The 20,763-nt window shown below is 47.2% G+C and overlaps 1 protein-coding gene across 2 annotated transcripts in view; it reads left to right on the top strand.

Annotated features, from left to right (window-relative positions):
• Positions 1 to 20,763, top strand: part of BRINP2 (BMP/retinoic acid inducible neural specific 2) — a 258,789-nt gene that overhangs the window by 226,171 nt on the left and 11,855 nt on the right. For both annotated transcript variants that reach the window (XM_083157259.1, XM_083157260.1), the window contains exon 7: positions 6,628 to 6,850. In XM_083157259.1, coding sequence (XP_083013385.1) covers positions 6,628 to 6,850 — 223 coding nt within the window. The remainder of the gene's footprint in view (positions 1 to 6,627; positions 6,851 to 20,763) is intronic.

The raw sequence follows: 20,763 nt of genomic DNA, 5'->3' as shown, positions 1-20,763 counted from the left end.
CCGACCCAGGTGGGCCCACATCTGGACCTTAACGATCATCTACTTCGGATAGCGTAAATTCTGGCGGACATTTGTAGTTAGGGCAGGTGGCCCAATTTTTTGATGACTCGGGCAGAGTGGTGAGCTCTGCCTTAGTGCTATTTGCGAGGTCAGGGGCAGAAGCAGAAGGTCAACCCCCTGGCCTTAAGGGCAATTGGCCCCTTTTGAAAAGTCCGCTTCATAATTGAGCCGTTGTCTTGGACGCTGGCAGGTGGCCGGTCCTTGGCAATTAAGGGCAATTGGCCCTTAGATCCGGAGTTTGTTATTTTTATTACTTTGTTATTTTCCAGCAATGTTGTTTATTTTGCATGCCGTTCTTTGCCCGCCACCTTAGTTAGAGCAGGGACATAAATTTTAGTTAGATTCAAATAGGCCGCCCCTGCTCAAAATAAATAAGCCGTCCCCTTTAAGCCCATTCAGTTGTACGCGTCTTTATTTCTTAGATAAGTGGGGTGAGTGTGGATGAATGCCTATGTCTGTGTGGAGTTTAACAAAATAACTCACACAAATCTAATTCTCTCTGCACATGTTACATCTGCCCCCCTGCAGTGCACATGGTTTTGTCCATCTAAGAAGGATTTTGTCAGAAAGAATGAACTAGAATAAACCCCCCAGTTTCTGGCCTTCCCAACCTACCACCCCTGTGGTTTTGATGTTGGTAAATTGAGTATTGGTTGTTATGTGGTGGAAAAGAATGGCAGGTTACTGGTCCGAGTGCAAATGTTTAGTTGAGGTGCGCTCTCTTCCTTCACTAGTAGTTGGCGGTACCACCTTAATGGGCACAGTATCATCACCCGAATGGGTATGTAGCCAAGGTAGATGGTGAATGGATACCTTTTGTTGCGTATAACAGTTTTATGGTTGTGTTTGCACTCAGGGCCTTATCCGCCTGCAATGCATCCTTGGGCGTTACAGATTCTGGACCTCCTTTCTTTGCTGCCATAGTTTTTTTAAAGCCATTTAATCAATTAGATATTAAGTTCTTTGTCAAATCTACATCTACTGTAAGTGTGTTTTTTGATTAGATATGTACTGTAATTATTATTATTATTATTATTATTATTATTATTATTATTATTATTATTATTATTACATTATGGGCAAGTGATATACATGCATACAGTGCATACATGATACCCCTCATCTCATAGAAGGTTTACAGTATTCAAACTTTTTCCTGTTTTTTTATTTGATTTACTCTGTATAACCTTCTATCCAGCCTTGATGTATGCAGGGAAGGAATTAAAAGGAACTGGTCCACCTTCAGATATCATTTTTGCATTGTACACCTGCAGTGTTTACTTGATCACTGTATAACCTCTTTTGGAATCCTTTTGTGCTTTGTCTTAATATCAATAGACACATGTTTATTATGTTTTATTGTTGCAGTGGGTTATGGGCAGGGCCGGTGCAAAATTTCTTGGCACACTAGGCAAAACTACTGCCCCCCAAAACACACACACACAGCAATTACCCACTTTCTCAGGCAGTCAAAAGAAAGGGCATATGCTATGTCATATACGTTTCCCAGCAACCTGACTGCATTGAGCCCCTCGCTCCCACCTTTCACCTCTCAATTCTGTACTTTACTACCTCCTTCTAGCTCTTGCCCTTATCTCACTCTTGGCCTTACACCAGAGAGAGCAAACCGTCACACATATTGCACCAGGCAGAACAACCCGTCACACATATTGTGCCAGGCAGTCCCAGTCACACAATGTGCCAGCAGTGTCCTCATCACACATATTGTGCCAGGCAAAGCCCCTATTACACATATTAATAATGCACCAGGCAGAAGCCCCATTACACAATGCGCCAGGTAGAGCCTCTCTTACACACTGCGCCAGGCAGAGCCCGTCACACATATTGTGCCAGCACAAAGCCCACATCACACATTGCACCAGGTACATATTAAACCAGATCCCCATGTCATACACATTACACCAGGCAGAGCCCCCGTTACACAATGAGCCAGGCAGCGTCCCCATCACACATATTGCGTCAGGCAGAGCCCGTTACACATATTTATATTGCTCCAGACAGAGACCCCATTACACATTGCACCAGGCAGAGCACTGTTATATACTGCACCAGGTAGAGCCCCGTTACACATTGCACCAGGCAGAGTCCCATTAATCACTGCATTAGGTAGATGAGCCCTGTTACACACTGCCTCATTACATAGTGCTCCAGGTACACATTATGTCATGTAGAGAAGAAGGGAGAGAGGGAGGGGGAGAGACATGGCATTACCTGACTCCAGGAGCAGAAGAGGAGGACTCTGATGGAGGTGGGCACTACTTGCATTAGGCCACACCCCCATCAGCACAAGAGGGGCTAGGCCTAATGCCGGGAGCGAGGGGATGCTAGATAGAGAAGGAAAAGGGAAGGAGATGATATTACCTGACTCCAGGAGCAGAAGAGGACTCTGATCATGGAGGCGGGCACTACCTGCATTGGTACTCTTTACCTAGCACGGCGCCCACGATTTTGATCGTGGGCATCGCAGGTAAAAAAATCACGGGCATCGCGGCCATTGAATGCACTAAAAATCGGGTGCGACGCGACCGACGCGATACCCGCGATTTCACATAGGGAACAATGTTAAATTTCTCAATTGACCCGATTTTACTGTTCAATGCCTCAATTGACACGATTTTTCCATAGGAAACAATGTTAAATGGGCCACAGAGGCCAAATAGCCACCCTGAAGTGTGAAATGGCCCCCACAATTGGTAACGCCACCCCACGATCAACGTCAACCCGAAGCGTGGCGAGCGCAGCGAGCCCGCGAGGGGCGGCGGTACGCGTCCTACGACATTTTCATACCCCCACTATCCACGTCGGCGTGGAGTTGAGAATAGAATAGTGTGGCGAGCGTAGTGAGCCACCGAGCCCGAAGCGTGGCGAGCGCAGTGGATACCTTCACAGGTAAACGCGTCCCTTCGCGGGCTTCACAGGTATCCGCGTCCCCTCGCGGGGCTTGCTGCGCTCGCCACGCTTCGGGCTTGGTGGCTCGCTGCGCTCACCACACTATTCTATTCTCAACTCCACGCCGACGTGGATAGTGGGGTTATGAAAAGGTCGTAGGACGCGTACCGCCGCCCCTCGCAGGCTCGCTGCGCTCGCCACGCTTCGGGTTCACGTTGATCGTGGGGTGGCGTTAACAATTGTGGGGGCCATTTCACACTTCAGGGTGGGTATTTGGCCTCTGTGGGCCATTTAACATTGTTTCCTATGGAAAAATCGTGTCAATTGAGGCATTGAACAGTAAAATCGGGTCAATTGAGAAATTTAACATTGTTCCCTATTGGAAATCGCGGGTATCGCGTCGGTCGCGTCGCACCCGATTTTTTAGTGCATTCAATGCCCTCGATGACCACGATGGGCGCCGTGCTAGGTAAAGAGTACCCCTGCATTATGCCCCACCCCCTAGCGACCTGCGAATCGCAGGACTTGGTCTCGGACCCTGTGATATATTACCACCACTGCTGCAGCCTCCCTGTAGCCTAAGAGGAATGGGCTGAACAAGAGGTACCCATAAGCAGCTGCATAGAGGGGTCTGCCATGCTCTCTGTAATGGATTACAGTATATTTATCCAGAGAACAGCTTTGTGTCTTATCCAGGTGGGGGAACTAATTTCTTTATGCCACCTATTTACCCCCCCCCCTCCCTCCCCTTATCCTACCCCCATTAGGCAGATACAGGGACAGTGGTAGGGTTTTTGGCATCCAGCTGCAACTAGAATGCTTTTCTGTGCAAATTACTTTGCTGGGCCAATGTGGAGGATAAAATGTTCCACCTCACCATTAGAGGTGGTGGAACTCAGTTCCACCCCTTTCCCCCTCACTATAAACCCCTGGTCCTATCCCAGGAAATGTAAATTAAATAATTACTGTTCCCATTGATCCAACATTTTGTCAGAAAAGCCAATGAAGGCAGGAAGGGAAGGCATGTAGAAAATGTTGGGAAGCAGTTTGGAAGCGGTTGAAAGGTCTACAGCAGGGGTCCTCAAACTATTTTGCTCTGGGACCCCATCAGACAATAAAAATAATGACAGGACCCCAGCAAGTTACTGCAGAAGGCCCTCACATCACATGTGTGGTCAGCAGACAGCACACACATGGCAGCATTATGTAGACACAGAATAATGGGAGGAGTCTAAAATAACAAACAATTCAAAAGATGTATCAGACTCCTTGAATCACTGACTGAGATTAGAAAAGTCATCAGCCTGATGGTCAGCAACATGGAGTCGGGACCCACTTTGGGGTCAGGACATACAGTTTGAGAACCGCTGGTCTACAGTGTCTAGGTAGACTGTCGATAGGTCGACACCAAAAGGTCGGCATGCAATAGGTCGACACAGCCAATGGTCAACATGCACTAGGTCGATATTGGCAAAAGGTCAACATGCAAAATATTGACATGATAATCATCCACATGGAGTACAATTGGGAATGTTAAAGTGTGCCAAGCAAAACAGGAGCAACATGGGTCAGCATTGACAAAAATACCTTGAAAATGGCATGGAAACTATTTCAAATGTACTGTATGAAAATTGGTTTGCGATAAAGGGGCAGATTTATGAAGCTCGGTGAAGTGATAAAGTGTCTGGTCTTTATCACCAGCTAATCAGCTCCTAACTGTGAAGTTACAGGCTTGGTTTGAAAAATAACAGGTAAGAGCTGATTGGCCATTGATAAAAACCAGTTCATCACTTCACCGAGCGTAATAAATCTACCCCAAAGTGCAAACAAATAGTCACTACCTGTCTCAGACAAGTTATCTTTTGGAAGATTACATATCAGTCCTGCCTATTAGATGCATCATTTGAACAGGGGACTATACTTTTTGATTCACATTAATTTCCTTATTAAATAGTGTTTGCATTTTGTCTGCGGAGTTCTCAAGGGGAACTTTGTCTCCTACAGTGCTCCTTGTTACTCAGCGAAAGGGCCCAGAGCATCTGACAGGTTCTGCATGCAGCATCTGTCCTGTTAATATTGTGGATGCTGTTGCCATGGTTACCATAGCTTGCTGATGTGACTGAAATTATAGGGATGCTGTGGAGACAGCTGCCACTTACAGTTCGACAGGGGCCTTAGACTAATAGACGTGTAGATGCTGTTTGGGACATTATCAATAAAATGTTGGAAGTGGCTTAAACCATCGCTTAGCATATTCTCCCATCTTTCCGAAAGTGATGGTGAAGGTGACCTGTCTGTTTCCAGAGGAAAGCATATTTAAACAGGCATAGGGGGACAATTTACCAAGACAGCCCTTCGGGTTTTCTGTTTACAAGAAAGATTTCCATGGTATTATTAAAAATAATGGATCTGTGTGTGTTATTTCTGGAAGCACAAGGGTCACACATAGAAGACCCTATAGAACACTGTTTGTGTATTGTGCTAGCATTTAGCAAATATTCATGCCACATCACTTGATGCTTATATCACACCACCAAATTTTATAACCCCATTGCTTTATACAGAGTAAGCCACCAGCCACTATTTACCTCAGTACCAAGTACAATACCTCAGTGTCATCTGCGCCAAAATGCACCTCTGTTCTAGTATACACCAGTGTGAACTTCTGTGACAGCATAGAAAAAGTAGTCAGTGCCAGTAGGCACTTCCGTACCACTATATACCTAATTTCTAGTAAACAATATACTCTATACCCCACCTTCATTATACCGCAGTCTCCATAGGTGCCCCATTATGCAGCATTCCCCAATGCCAGTATATGTTCCATTTCATAGATGGTTTATAGATAGATGTGTGGAGCTTGTATATCCTCCCCTTGATTGCTTCGATTTTCTCTGGATACTTTTGTTTCCTTTAACACACCAAAACTTTACTGGTAAGTTAATTGGCTTCTGATGCAAAACAGTGATGTGCGGTGGCGGCTGTGTACAGGGAGGCACCGTCACAGCCTTCTCATAGCACATAATACCCCCCACCGGCCGCCATCACCCGAACCCCCCCCGTGGTGGCCACTGCGGACTGCCCACACCCCTGCACGCTGTAATAATACTCAATAGGCATACCAGGGGAGAGACATGGCACAAGTGGCAGGGAGCCAGTACACAGGGATGGGGAGCGGTAATTCCAGAAGCTTAATTGACAGGGGCTGCTGTGATTGGACAGCCGCTGGATCTGCTGTCCAATCACAGCAACCCCTGTCAATGAAGCACTTCCAGAAGTGCTGCTTTTGCCATGATTTTTAATGGGCTTTTTTAGCCCATGGCTTAGCCCCCTCCCCCCCACCACCTGCTTCGTCCCCTAACACTTGTTCGAGGGAGGCACACTCATCGGTGCCTCCCAAACAATTTAAAATGTCACAAATTTCTAAAATAAAAAAAAAAAACATTATTTATATTATTTTAAACAAAATGACAGGGGAAGCACTGCCCTCTCTGCCTCCCCTGACTGCACGGCCCTGATACAAATTAACTAGTGTCAGTGTAGTACAGCGCTGCAGAATATGTGTGCGCCAAACAAATAACTGTAGGACAGTTTTGAATATTGTTTCTGTGGTATATGTGTGCACTATGTAAATGACTGTTACTAATCTCATTACAGCAGAATTTCGGTCATTTCTGAAGAATTTGCCCACAGATCGTTTCCTTAATGTCACAACTATTTCCAGACTCTGGAACGCAGACCTCCACCTCAGCCAACGCTATGAGCAGCTATTAGTGGGCTTCAAGCAGCTATTATCCAAGTCTCAGCGGCAAATTCGTCGTCTGATTAACCTGAGTAAACACTGCCTACGTCAGCCTCAGTACACACTACTGCGGGACAGGTAAGTGTCAGCACACGGTGTCTGTCTTGCTCTGTTGTTTAAAAAGTCTACAATGCATTAATAAACATATACATGCCTGACGTATCAAGTTTGTGCTGGAGATGTGTCAATAATCCTGGAACTTTCTTAAACGTTTGGTGGACGTGTCCAAAACTTGACTCTTTTTGGACAGCACTTGGATCATTCCTCCACAATTTGACAAATTTTCTACCTGAAATACTATCTTTTGCCATTGTGTGTCCCAGATGCCAACCATCACCAACACAAACTTATTAGGTATGTTATTTCTGCAGCTACATGTGCAATTGCTGCTGCTTGGAAGACATCTAAGATCCCTAAAATGAATGAGATTATCTCAAAAGTTTCTTGCACAACTCAAAAGTTTTCTAAAAACTTGGGATCCATGGACATCATATTTTCAGAGGGTGCCGGATGGCTGACAGACAGTTGGGACTCCAACAGTCTTTACACCGATGTCGGAATCCCGACTGTTTAAACTCCAACACTGGGGGTCCCTCGTTGCACTCCCCACGCTGTCTGAGTCCGGGCAGTCGGGATCCCGGCATCGGGCTAATGACTGTTGGGATCCCGACTGTCGGTGTGCTATACCACACCCATATTCAGATACCTCCATCATTTCATTGAGGCATGGTTCTGGATGACGTACAGTAGATAGAGCTTTGGGAAGATCCAGTTGGTCACTATCACTGTTCTTTCCTTTCTACTACATGTTTGCCACACCACACTTCTCTCTCTGCACTCTTTAATCTGTCCTTTTTTTTTCTCTTCTCTGTGCACGCAACTAAAAAGAAAAAAAAACTACTTATTTAGATAAATACTTTATACGGTGTATATTTTATGTACTGTACATCATGCTAATTTATGTGTCTTCTGTTGTTATCTGAAATTTATTTCTGATCTGTTTTTTTCTGCATGTAAATTTTTTATACATTTTTCAGCTATTAAATAAAAATGAAATGCTGGGAGTTCCCATTGGCGAATCCCCCAGCCTGCCCCCCGCCCACAGTCTTGGGTGCATGTGCCCGGCAAACACTCTGTTCGACGTGGTCGTTCGCACCCTCCCAATTTCCAGGGCCATTCCGGGAGGGTAGGGGCAACCCTCTGTTATTCACTAACTTAAAAATTTAAAAATGGATTGGATTTTGCAATAATAATAATATATATAACTATAATTAGCAGGGGGGGGGGGGGAGGGGACACAGTGGAATCATTAACTCCCAGGCATGCATTGGCCCCTCCTCACGTGGGGAAACTGGCAACTGTTCTTGTTTTTCATGTCTAGACTATCTCAATTAAAATGACAAGTTGAACTTGCCGGACCCATGTCTTATTTAGTCAACTAAGTAAATGTGTAGCCTATCGCTTTATTCATTTGAACTTTTCAATTCTCCTTCCTAGTTATTGCCTCATTTATGTCCTAAAGTAATAATGAGCGTGAGGGAACACACGTGCTGTCTCTATGACATTTGTCACCATAATACATGTGACTGATTATATACTACAGTACATTGCTCAATAAGTCAAGAACAGCCGTCAGGAGCCTGAGCTCAGGTGTCTGCTTTGATGGAGCACGCTCAGTGTGCTTTCCTTCATCTGTCACTTTTTCCCTGCTCAATCTGTGCTTTTCACTCTCCATCCAGCTGCTAGATCAGTTGTTCCCAACCTGGGGTACTCATACCCCTGGGGGTACGCTGCAGACTGGTTGGGGATACGTGAAAATAATATTGATAATGGAGGAAGACGTCTTCGGATGGCTGAAAAAGTCTTCCATTGCTGTGGAGATTAACCAAGTTGCGTCACTTCCAGTTCCATCGGCAGCATCATCAGCATCTTCTCGTGCTTTTGCCTAACCAACTGTCACACGTAGCCGCAACGGAGCGCGGCGGGTACAGTACTCACCCGTCCGCGCCCACCGCCGGCTAGCGTGTGCAGGTCCCGGTCTGCGGTGTGCGGGTAGCGGCAGCTCTGGGTAGGGATGGCAGCAAGGGAGCGTCGGGTAGCAGCGTCCTTGCAGATAGCAGTGCCGGGAGGCCGGCGTCGCCATCTTGGTTGAGGGCAGAAGGCAGATTGGCCCAGAGTGGAGGTTCCCTCCTCATCCTGTGCTGACAGCCAATGGCAGCCGCCCCCTGGCGATATAGGGGATCTGCCTAGGCTGTTCAGTGTCAGTGCAATGAGTCTTTGGAGTCATTCACAACTCCTAGCTGATTCCCGGATCCTGGCTCTTTCTCTCCTGACTCTGGTGCCTTGCTGCCTGCATCTTGCTACAAGGAAGTTTTCTCCTGACACCAATGCTGCAAGTCCTACCTAGTGCTTGTTCCTGCTTGTGTCCCAGAATTACCCTGCACAGCTTCCGCTGTCCTCCTTCAAACAACTCATTCATTCCATCATCTTTCAGTCATCCGGATCCATTTCTTCTGTCATCAAATCAACCTCTTTCCGGATCCTCATCTATGTACTCTGGCTCACCAAGTATATGTTTCCAGATTTCCCTGCCCGTTATTAGTATTGTGCTGGACTCTATTTAATTTATCCCAACTGTCACTTAAAGAAGTATTTGAGTGAAGTTTATCATTTATGAAATCCGTTACTAAACCTGCACGTTTCAATCCTACTCCTCCTGGTCCGTCTCCGGTTCCTGTGCACCACACGACTCCATCCAGCCCTTTAGCCGTGACAGTTTGCACTGACCCGATGGAATCGGGTGAAGCACAGGCCTCCATGACGGATGTTCTTCAAGGCATCATGGCTCGCTTGGAACAAGTAGAGGCTACCCAGCGTCAAGTGGCTCAATTTCTCCAGACCTTGTCATCACCTCAGGCGGCTCCCTCAGTTTCAGCAGCACCAACCTCCGGAGCTTCGGCCTCTGCTGCTCCCCCTGGGCCAGCTGCTCCTCACCATCTACACCTGTCAAACCCCAGTAAATATGACGGGTCCCCGAGGGGGTGTCGAGGATTCCTGAATCAATGTGACGTCCATTTTACCCTCCAGCCTTCCAATTTCCCCTCTCCCAAGACTCGGGTGGCTTACATCGTGTCCCTACTGGCGGGTCCAGCCCTGGAGTGGGTGTCCCCCCTTTGGGAGCGTGCGGATCCCATCCTCAATAACTATGAAGAATTTGTGGCCTCCTTCCGTCGCATCTTCGACGAGCCTGGCAGAGTGTCCTCCGCAGCCACGGAGATCCTAAGGATTCGTCAGGGCAGTCGCCCAGTGGGACAATATGTCGTACAATTTCAAACCCTGGCTTCCGAACTCAGATGGAACGAAGAGGCTCTCGTTTCTGCCTTCTGGAACGGCCTAGCCGGGCGCATCAAGGACGAGTTAGCAACTCGCGATTCTCCTTCCACCCTGGCTGAACTCATTTCATTATGTAACAAAGTCGATCTGCGACTCCAAGAACGCCAACTTGAGAGGAATCGCTCTGATCGCCTTCGCCCTCGATTCCCTTCCAATGTCGCACCAGCCTCCAAACCAACCCCGCCTCCTGCGGTGTCAACAGATGAGCCCATGCAAATCAACCGCTCCCGTCTCTCTCTCGAAGAGAAGTCCCGAAGACGGCGAGAGAATCTGTGCATGTACTGTGGCTCCTCAGCTCACTTATTGGCTTCCTGCCCGCTGCGGCCGGGAAACGACCGCTCCTAATCTCCACGAGGGAGGTCCGATTAGGAGTCTTGCTTCCATCTCCCTCTTCTTCTGATTCCACCATTCCGGTTACCCTTGTGTGTCCCCAAGGGAGAAAAAGAGTTCAGGCCCTATTGGACTCTGGAGCAGCGGGAAACTTCCTTTCTTCTTCTTTTGTCACCCAACATGCCCTGCCTGTGCAACCCCTGGATCACTCGCTGGTCCTCACTGCAGTGGATGGGAGTCGAATTCGTAGTGGACAAATCACCCATCAGACCACCCCGGTGACACTGCTCATAGGAGCTCTACATCAAGAGACCCTCGAATTCTTCATTCTTCCACAGTCCTCACATCAAATGGTCCTGGGTCTTCCCTGGCTCTCCAAACATAACCCACACATCGATTGGACCAATATGGAGGTCAAGGCCTGGGGAACAGATTGCCAGTCTACTTGCATTCCTCAGATGCTTCCGGTCTATCAGACCCATCCACAACGTGAGGGTAACTGTCCTTCATCCTCTTCAGCTCCACCCTTGTCTATACCCGCACCTTATCGTTCATTTACAGATGTCTTCAGTAAAGGAGGTGCCGACACCCTGCCTCCTCACCGTCCTTGGGACTGCCCGATAGAACTGGTGGCCGGGAAATTCCCTCCTCGTGGCCGCATCTATCCCCTGTCGCTACCCGAGACTGAGGCCATGTCCTCGTACATTCAAGAGAACTTAAACAAAGGTTTCATTCGACCATCTACTTCTCCGGCCGGGGCCGGGTTTTTCTTTGTGAAAAAGAAGGATGGCGGTCTTCGGCCATGTATCGATTATAGGGGCCTGAACGACATCACCATTAAAAACCGCTATCCCTTACCCCTTATCGCAGAACTATTCGACAAGATCAGAGGGGCAGCCATCTTTACTAAATTGGACCTGCGAGGGGCCTACAATTTGATCCGGATCCGTCCAGGTGACGAGTGGAAGACGGCTTTTAACACGCGCGACGGCCACTATGAATACCTGGTGATGCCCTTCGGCCTTTGTAACGCCCCCGCCGTCTTCCAACAGTTTGTAAATGATATCTTTCGGGACTTGCTGTACCATTCCATCGTAGTCTATCTAGACGATATACTCATCTTCTCTCCAAATCTTCAACTTCACAGACAGACAGTGTCCGAAGTCCTACGACGTCTTCGCCAAAATCAACTGTTCTGCAAGTTGGAGAAGTGCGTTTTTGAGGTCACGTCCATTCCATTCTTGGGTCACATTCTCTCCGCCACTGGGATAGAAATGGACCCAGAGAAGGTGAGAGCCATCCAAGACTGGGCAGCCCCCACAAAACTCAAAGGAATTCAGAGATTCCTAGGTTTCTCAAACTATTACCGGCGATTTATCCGGAACTTCTCTACTATCGCTGCTCCCCTCACTGCTCTTACTTGCAAAGGAGCTGATCCAAGCCGATGGTCGCCAGAAGCATCCTCTGCCTTCCAGCAGTTAAAGAGAGCATTCGTGACGGCACCAATCCTTCTCCAACCAGACCTCGACAGGCCCTTCATTCTCGAGGTGGACGCATCCTCGGAAGGGATCGGGGCCATCTTGTCACAAAAAGGTGAAGATCAAGAATTACACCCTTGTGCTTTCCTCTCCAAAAAATTCCTTCCGGCAGAAAAGAATTACCCCATCGGGGAACAGGAGTTGCTTGCAGTCAAAACTGCGTTAGAGGAGTGGCGATACCTTCTGGAGGGGGCACGGCATAAGATCACCGTGTATTCAGACCACAAAAATCTGTCCTTTCTTAAACAGGCTCAGTGCCTTACTGCCCGCCAAGCCCGTTGGGCCATGTTTTTTGAACGCTTTGATTTCCAAATTAAATTCCGACCTGGAACCACGAATACTAAGGCAGACGCTCTATCCCGCTCCTTTGAGACGACCTCTGACCTAGTCCAATCCTCGATCCGCTGGTCTTCGCCCAAGTAACCGTACAGCCATCTCCTCCTCCAGGTAAAACATTCGTTCCCCCCGAACTCCGTAAGAAAATATTGACATGGGCACATTCTTCCCGCTTCGCAGGGCACGCAGGAGCACAAAAGACCTTGATGTTCCTGTCACGTTCTTATTGGTGGCCAACCATCCGCCACGACGTAACCAACTTCGTCGCCTCTTGTATAAGATGTGCTCAGCATAAGGTGCCCAGAACAACTCCCGCTGGTCCTCTCCGCCCTCTAACCATTCCCACAGAACCATGGACCCATCTGTCAATGGACTTCATTTGCGAACTACCTCCCTCAAAAGGTCATACCGCAATCTGGGTAGTGGTCGACCGATTCTCTAAAATGGTCCATTTTTTCCCACTAAAAGGTCTCCCCTCTGCTCCAGTACTGGCTCAGCTATTTATCTCAACCATTTTTAAACTTCACGGACTGCCCAAAGAGATTGTATCCGACCGCGGAGTACAGTTCGTTGCAAAGTTCTGGAGAGCTCTCTGTGCCGCGGTACAGGTCAAACTCAAGTTTTCCACTGCCTTTCATCCCCAGACCAACGGCCAGACAGAACGGGTGAATCAAGACTTGGAGGCCTTTATCCGACTGTTTGTCTCGTCTTCCCAAGATGACTGGGTGGATCTTCTCCCGTGGGCAGAATATATGCATAACAACTCCTATCACTCTTCCTCCGGAACCACCCCCTTCTTTACAGTATTCGGCAAACATCCACGATCTCCGGATTTCTCAGAATTATCCTCTTCCGAAGTTCCTGCAGCAACCACTTCATTACAACGCTTTGCTAAAATCTGGTCTGATGTCCACACCGCTCTTCTTAAATCTTCCGCCCGATACAAGAGGATGGCAGACAGGAAAAGAAGGGCAGCGCCCAGATTGAAAGTCGGAGACCGGGTATGGCTGTCTACCCGCCATATACGCCTCCGTCTGCCATCTATGAAGCTGGCTCCCCGGTTCATTGGGCCATACCGTATCATCCAAGTCATTAATCCGGTCGCTTATAGACTTCAACTTCCTCCTTCCCTAAGGATTTCAAATTCCTTCCATGTGTCCCTCCTCAAGCCTTTAAGGTTGAACTCTTATCAAAAGAAGATTCCCAAACCGCCCAAGATTAACTCCGAAAGTGGGGCTGAATTCGAGGTAAGACGCATTATAGACTCTCGTTGCCGCAATTCTCGTACCCAGTATCTGGTGGAATGGGTTGGGTTTGGTCCCGAAGAGAACTCTTGGGTGGATTCCATTGATTTGCACGCTCCAAAACTGGTAAAGCAATTTCTCCAGAGAAATCCTCACAAGGTCCATAGGCGCCCTGGGGTCACCCTGAAAAGGGGGGGTACTGTCACACGTAGCCGCAACGGAGCGCGGCGGGTACAGTACTCACCCGTCCGCGCCCGCCGCCGGCTAGCGTGTGCAGGTCCCGGTCTGCGGTGTGCGGGTAGCGGCAGCTCTGGGTAGGGATGGCAGCAAGGGAGCGTCGGGTAGCAGCGTCCTTGCAGATAGCAGTGCCGGGAGGCCGGCGTCGCCATCTTGGTTGAGGGCAGAAGGCAGATTGGCCCAGAGTGGAGGTTCCCTCCTCATCCTGTGCTGACAGCCAATGGCAGCCGCCCCCTGGGGATATAGGGGATCTGCCTAGGCTGTTCAGTGTCAGTGCAATGAGTCTTTGGAGTCATTCACAACTCCTAGCTGATTCCCGGATCCTGGCTCTTTCTCTCCTGACTCTGGTGCCTTGCTGCCTGCATCTTGCTACAAGGAAGTTTTCTCCTGACACCAATGCTGCAAGTCCTACCTAGTGCTTGTTCCTGCTTGTGTCCCAGAATTACCCTGCACAGCTTCCGCTGTCCTCCTTCAAACAACTCATTCATTCCATCATCTTTCAGTCATCCGGATCCATTTCTTCTGTCATCAAATCAACCTCTTTCCGGATCCTCATCTATGTACTCTGGCTCACCAAGTATATGTTTCCAGATTTCCCTGCCCGTTATTAGTATTGTGCTGGACTCTATTTAATTTATCCCAACTGTCACTTAAAGAAGTATTTGAGTGAAGTTTATCATTTATGAAATCCGTTATTAAACCTGCACGTTTCAATCCTACTCCTCCTGGTCCGTCTCCGGTTCCTGTGCACCACACGACTCCATCCAGCCCTTTAGCCGTGACACCAGCATTCCATTGGTATCTACCCGCACTGCTCTCAGACATCAGTGATCATCTGCCCCACCCTGACACGGCAGCATTAATCCTACAGGTGTTAACTGGAGCCCCGGAGACAGTACGCAGCCAGTGGGCAGATACAGAGGCACCCGATTCCTGACCGCACACGACTCCTCCGCTACTCCTTAATATAAGGATGCACATAACGCTCACTTCTACTCCACTCATAAGTACTGTGGATATTTCACATTGATGGGAAGGGTTACTCGTAAAAATGAAAAGCCCAAAAAAGGGGTACGGGAGAGAAAAAAGGTTAGGGACCACTGTGCTAGAGTATTACTTTTTCCTTCAAACCTATTTACACTGCCATTGCTGAGCCTGTCTCTGTATTGACTGACTATTCACAAACCCATTATTCCACCTCACCCTGATCTTGTGCATTTCTGGATTTCCTGGCCTCGTCCTATTGCTGGACTCTCCTTTCTCTTGACATCCAATAACTGCATCCTCAATATCAGTATTGTCAGATTGTCCTGCCCAATATCTGTTATATCAGTGATACGCCACTCTTTCCTGTGACTTCAGTATTGCCATTGCAAGCTGCCTGCATTACTTGTGTAGCTTCATACAGTACTTCACTTTTCCTACCTGTCCACATTGATCTCTGCACCGGCTGTGGCCTTAATAAACTCTTCCCATACCATCTGTGCTCCTGACTCTCCTAGCAGATTCTTCACCTGTGAAGTCTGACTCTTGCTAAATGTAATTTCTTTGGCATTGAGACGGAAGCTCTCTCACCTATACTCAATAATGAGGCATTTTGCCTTGAGAAAGAAAGTTCTCGTCTGCAGTATACTCAGTAACGAGGCATTGCCTTGGAAAAGCCCATCACACCTCAAATCTCACTTAACATTTTGGAAGCAATTTATCTTGCGGCTTCACATCGCTGTATTGTACAGCTGCTCACATGTCCATTTGCAATGGTCGGTAGTATTAGCTATTTTCTTATACACCTGTATGGAGTGCAGGGAAAAATAAGCATACTGTAGATTTTGTTCATGGAGTGCCATGGGGTGGACGCAAGTAATTGGTGGATCTATTTTCCAATGCTAAATGCTCCAGAGTCCTGTTACTGCAGTAGCAGTGCAGCATAGATCACCGGGAACATGCACAGTATCCTCTGATGTGGCACCAGGGATTACTAGTGCTCACGAATGTGCTGCCAGTAGGGTTGGTACAAGGATTTCGGCACCCTAGGCAAAACTTCAGCTTTCTGCCCCAGAAAATCAGGTGAAAGTGCAGAGGTGGCGTCTTAGAAGTTTAACACCTTCCATTTGCATGAATTTCAACAAGGATGCCTCTCTAAGTTATCCTTTATTCCATGATAGTAAGACTCAGGTCCAGCCCCCAGATTCTGGAGCTCCTATTGGTGGAGCCATCCATGGCTGCCAGCTAGGGAGAGGAGGGACCTGGGTCAGTATCACAGATAAAACTGAAGGCAGCTGTGTAATTAGGCATATACAGTACTGCAGAATTACTAAGGGGTACATTTACAAGAGCTTCTAAAATAAAGTGGAGCTGTTGCCCGAGCAACCAGATTATAGATACATGTATCTATTACATTTTAGTAAACTGTAGTTAGAATCTTTTTTGAAACTTTTGTAAATCTAGTCTTTAATGCCATATTACACTTCTGTAAATGACCTCCAGGGGACAATTCAGACCTGATTGCTCAGGTGCGAATTACCTACCTCTGACGATGGTGGGAGTTTGCGCATGCGCGAATATGCACCTGTGCAAGCCCCTGAAGCGAAGGCCTTCAAAAAGTTTCACACTCGCCGGGGCGTTCGCACAAAGGTGGGCAGGCAGGGGGCGGAGGCAGGGAACCACTCAGCATTTTATGGGCGTGCCCACAAAAACGATGGACATACCCCCGCAAACGCAGGCTTGCCCACACATCCTCGGCATAAGCGGCTGATATCGATAGCGCCCCCAGTTTGATGGATTGGGGCCATCTGAAAAGTAATTATAGACGGTGAGCATGCATGCTAGTGCGGGGATTCGCTCGGCCGATTGGGGTGGGGTGGGGCGTTCGGTGAGGTGGCATTTACCTGCTCGCTAGGCAGCCAATATCCTGTATGCTGCCTAGCGAGCAGTTCTGAATCAGCCCCACAGTGTTTTGCTGTAACTTTCCACCTTTGTGCACAGGAAATAGAGATCAGCTTTCACAGCCTTATTGGAAAATGGGCATTTTGATGCACATTATGCTGGGTGCAAATTCGGCCACAAGGACAATAAAAAAGATCTGCGCAAGGCTGCACTGCATCACTCTTTTGAAAATGGCCCCATTGTGTTCATTAATGCTAAATTATTTTATCTGCAAATGAGGTGGAAAATCCTTGCCTGGAATGAAAGGATGCAGAGAGCTAGGTTTTATTTTATTCTATTACCAAGGCTAATTGAATAACATGGCACAAAAAGCCGACATCTGATGTATCCCATGGCAACCGGCGAGGCATTAGCTTTCATTAGTCATATGCACTTAAATACAGTACAAGCTGGTATTAGATCGGCTAATGTGTTGTAGCAAATCTGTACTGTATTCTAGATATATTATTGAAAAATACCTCCTAATGAATACAATTTTAACAATTAGTTGTATTCCCCCCATAAGTAGAATCTAATTAGTTACTATGAGCAGTAAAGGGAGGGGGAGATATTGTTTTATGGAGATGCTGCCCATAGCGGCCAATCAGAATGCAGCCTTCATTTCATAGAATGCACTATAAAAGTTAAAGCTAGAATTTGATTTGAATAAATTTCGGTACTTTTTTCCTAGCACAGCACCAGCGATTTTAATTGTATCCATCGGGCCCGAAAAAATCGGGTCGATCGCATCGCATGCTACCAAATCGCATGTGATGCGATCGACGTGATCAACCTGATTTTTACATTGGAACCAATGTAAAATGGTCCCTGAGACCCGATTTTACATTGGACCCAATGTTAGATGCCCCCCAGACCCCAATTTTCATTGTATACCCACCCTGATGGGTGAAATGTCCCCCCATTGTTAACGCCACCCCGCGATGAACGCCAACCCGAAGCGTGGCGAGCGTAGCGAGCCCACGAGGTACGCGTCCTCCGAAATTTTCATACCCCCACTACCCACGTCGGCGTGGAGTTGATTTTTTATAGTGTGGTGAGCACAGCGAGCCACCCAGCCCGAAGCGTGGTGAGCGCACGCGCATTACTTCACAGGTATTACACGAGCGCTCGCCACGCTTCGGGCTCGGTTGCTCGCTGCGCTCGCCACACTATATAAAATCAACTCCACGCCGACGTGGATAGTGGGGGTATGAAAAGGTCAGAGGACGCGTACCGCCACCCTTCGCGGGCTCGCTGCGCTCGCCACGCTTCGGGTTGGCATTCATCGTGGGGTGGCGTTAACAATGGGGGAACATTTCACATACAAATTACCCATCAGGGTGGGTATACAATCAAAAATCGGGTATGGCGGGCCATTTAACATTGTTCCCTATGCAAAATCGGGTCCATCGCATTGGTCGCATTGTATGCCATTATAATGGCATACAATGGACCAGATTTTACATAGGAATTTAACATTGAGTACAATGCATACAATGTAAAATCGGGTCGGTCGCAACGCATGCCATTATAATGGCATGCGATGGACCCGATTTTACAATTGTAGAGAGAGGTGAAAAAAAGCCGGAAATCGCGTCGGTCGGGTCCCATCGCATACCTTAACTTAAGGTATGCGATGGGACCCGATGTGCGCTGTGCTAGGAAACAAGTACCTTTATTTCCCTCTAAGGGGTCAATGTACCTTTATTTCCCTCTAAGGGATGCCAATCCTGGGCAATTTTTTTCAATCCCGGAATTCACGATTGAAAAAAATGCTCATTCCCGGGATCCCGGATTGGCATCCCTTATTAAAAAAACACGCCCACGCCCCCCCAACCTTCATGGTTGATCTGGCGGACAGTGCGGTCGGGGAGCTGGGCAGTCAATGCAGCCAGAAAGCAGTCCGCCATACTGAGTGGGCAGGCAGGCAGGCTGTGCGAGCTGTGCAGGGGTGCGGCCTGCTCAGTGTGACTTCTGACATCACGTCACACTGCAGAGCCGCACACCGGGATGGGAACAGCCAGGCAGCGTCTGAGCGATTGCTCAGACGCTGCCTGGCATTAGACTATGCATGAGCAGTCTAGAAACGAAATCCTGGAATTGAAATCCTGGTTATTTTGAGGCCAAATCCCAGGATCCCATATGGTTGGCATTGACAAGATTGACAAAAGAAAAAGGTCAACAGAAAAATTGATGACACATAAATAGGTCGACATGGGTTGTTTTTTTAATTTGGTTAAAAATTTACCACTCCCAATCTGTGTCCACATAGATGGTAAAGTGCCCCAAAGCATGGCATGTGAAGCAAGCCATCCAAGAGGGCACAGTACACTAATACTGTATGTGGTCCATGTTCTGAAATCTACAAATTGATAATAAAACAAAAAAAAATACAGAAACTAATGTGCACCTTTTCATGTGTCGGCCATTTCCTTGTTGACTACTTGTGTCGACCTTGTCACTGTTGACCATTTGGTGAAGACCGATTGACCTAGATACCGTCGATCCATTATACCATAGCCTGAAATGCACCCCTGGCAGGAGAATGAGAAATGGTTAATGTGCCCATACAATTGTCCGATTTGGGACGATTTCACCCGATCCTGGCCCAAATCGGGGGTGTTTGATGCCCTCTCGGGTCCGATGCGTGGTCCCGTGTGCATTAGACTTGAGCCGGAAGTCGGATCTGCTGGGGGGTTGGATGGCCCATATACTGTGTATGGGCACCTTTAGGGCAGTTAGGAAATGGAATTATCTGCTAGGAAAGGTTGTGATGGCTGATTCACTTAATATATTTAAAAAAGGGTAGGACCAATAATTAGCGGGGAAAGACATTGGGGATTCAATCGTTAATTAATTATAATGCACAGTGCGAGTTCCGGTAGGATAAATATCAGCCACGGGCTCAGGGAATGCTGGAGATAGGATACTATAGAATAATTACTATGTTAGGTTAGCTATTCAATATACAAAAAGGCAAACATGAACAAAACCATGAAGAAAATGCACGTGAGGGCACAAAACTTTGATATCTTATCTTTAACTTTTGCAGTTATAGGTGCTCCTGAACGTCTAGTGATAGCCGGTAAAGGAAAGTTCTTTGTTATAAATGGAAATGTTTCTCGTGTTACCTACATCTCACAGGTGCAACACTGGAAAGTAAAACAAGTGCTATATTTCACCTGTCAACAGCAGCAAAGGATTCTGGGTTGGGATCTCACCTTTCTGTTGATCCATTAAGCATATGTTCACTATACAACACAGCCTGTTAAGCACCGCATATTGTAGGTTAGACAATCTTCAGTGTCTTTTTTTTTAGTTCTTAATTGCTCTCGAATTGCTTTTTTTTTTCTTCCAGAAAAAATTCAAACCCTTTGACCTTTCTAAGAAGGAGTCAATTCCCCTGAGGAGCCCATACTGTATGGGATACATCATCATGGCAGACACAATTAGATTCTGGTTTAATTACAGCTTAATTATGTAATCACCCTCACCTTTAAAGAGGAACTAGTAAATAGCGAAGTGAGGCAACTTCTGGGAGAAATGATTTTCTGAAGTGTTGTCATACAGTTTATGCAAGGATAAATATGTCAGTTGGTTCTTACCAAGTATTATAAAAGGAAATATGTCATCCGTCAAAGGTACAAAGGTAGCACTTCTGGCACTAGCCTAGAGCACAGATAAGCCCTGAGCTACATACTGTAGCAGAAATACAAACTGTTACTTTTCAGACCTGTTCGATAGGCTATGTATATATGCATTCATTCAGTTCATTTGAAAATGCCAAAATGGACTTTATGTTGACCATGTCAACATTCAGAATGTCGACACTGAGGTAATGCCTGGAATGTTGACGTTGTCCTTTTAATGTTTGAGTCCCCAATGCTAACCCTAAGGGCATCCCTAATCTTAGGCCCAACGCAGATGTTGATATCTTGACAAATGTCAACAAACCACATGTCGGTATTTTTCAGGTGTCAATATTTAT

The sequence above is a fragment of the Crinia signifera genome, chromosome 8, assembly GCF_055691185.1.
Source record: "Crinia signifera chromosome 8, ASM5569118v1, whole genome shotgun sequence".
NCBI lineage: Eukaryota > Metazoa > Chordata > Amphibia > Anura > Myobatrachidae > Crinia > Crinia signifera.
Note: the sequence above shows the minus strand (reverse complement) of the source record. Positions and strands in the feature narration are given on the sequence as shown.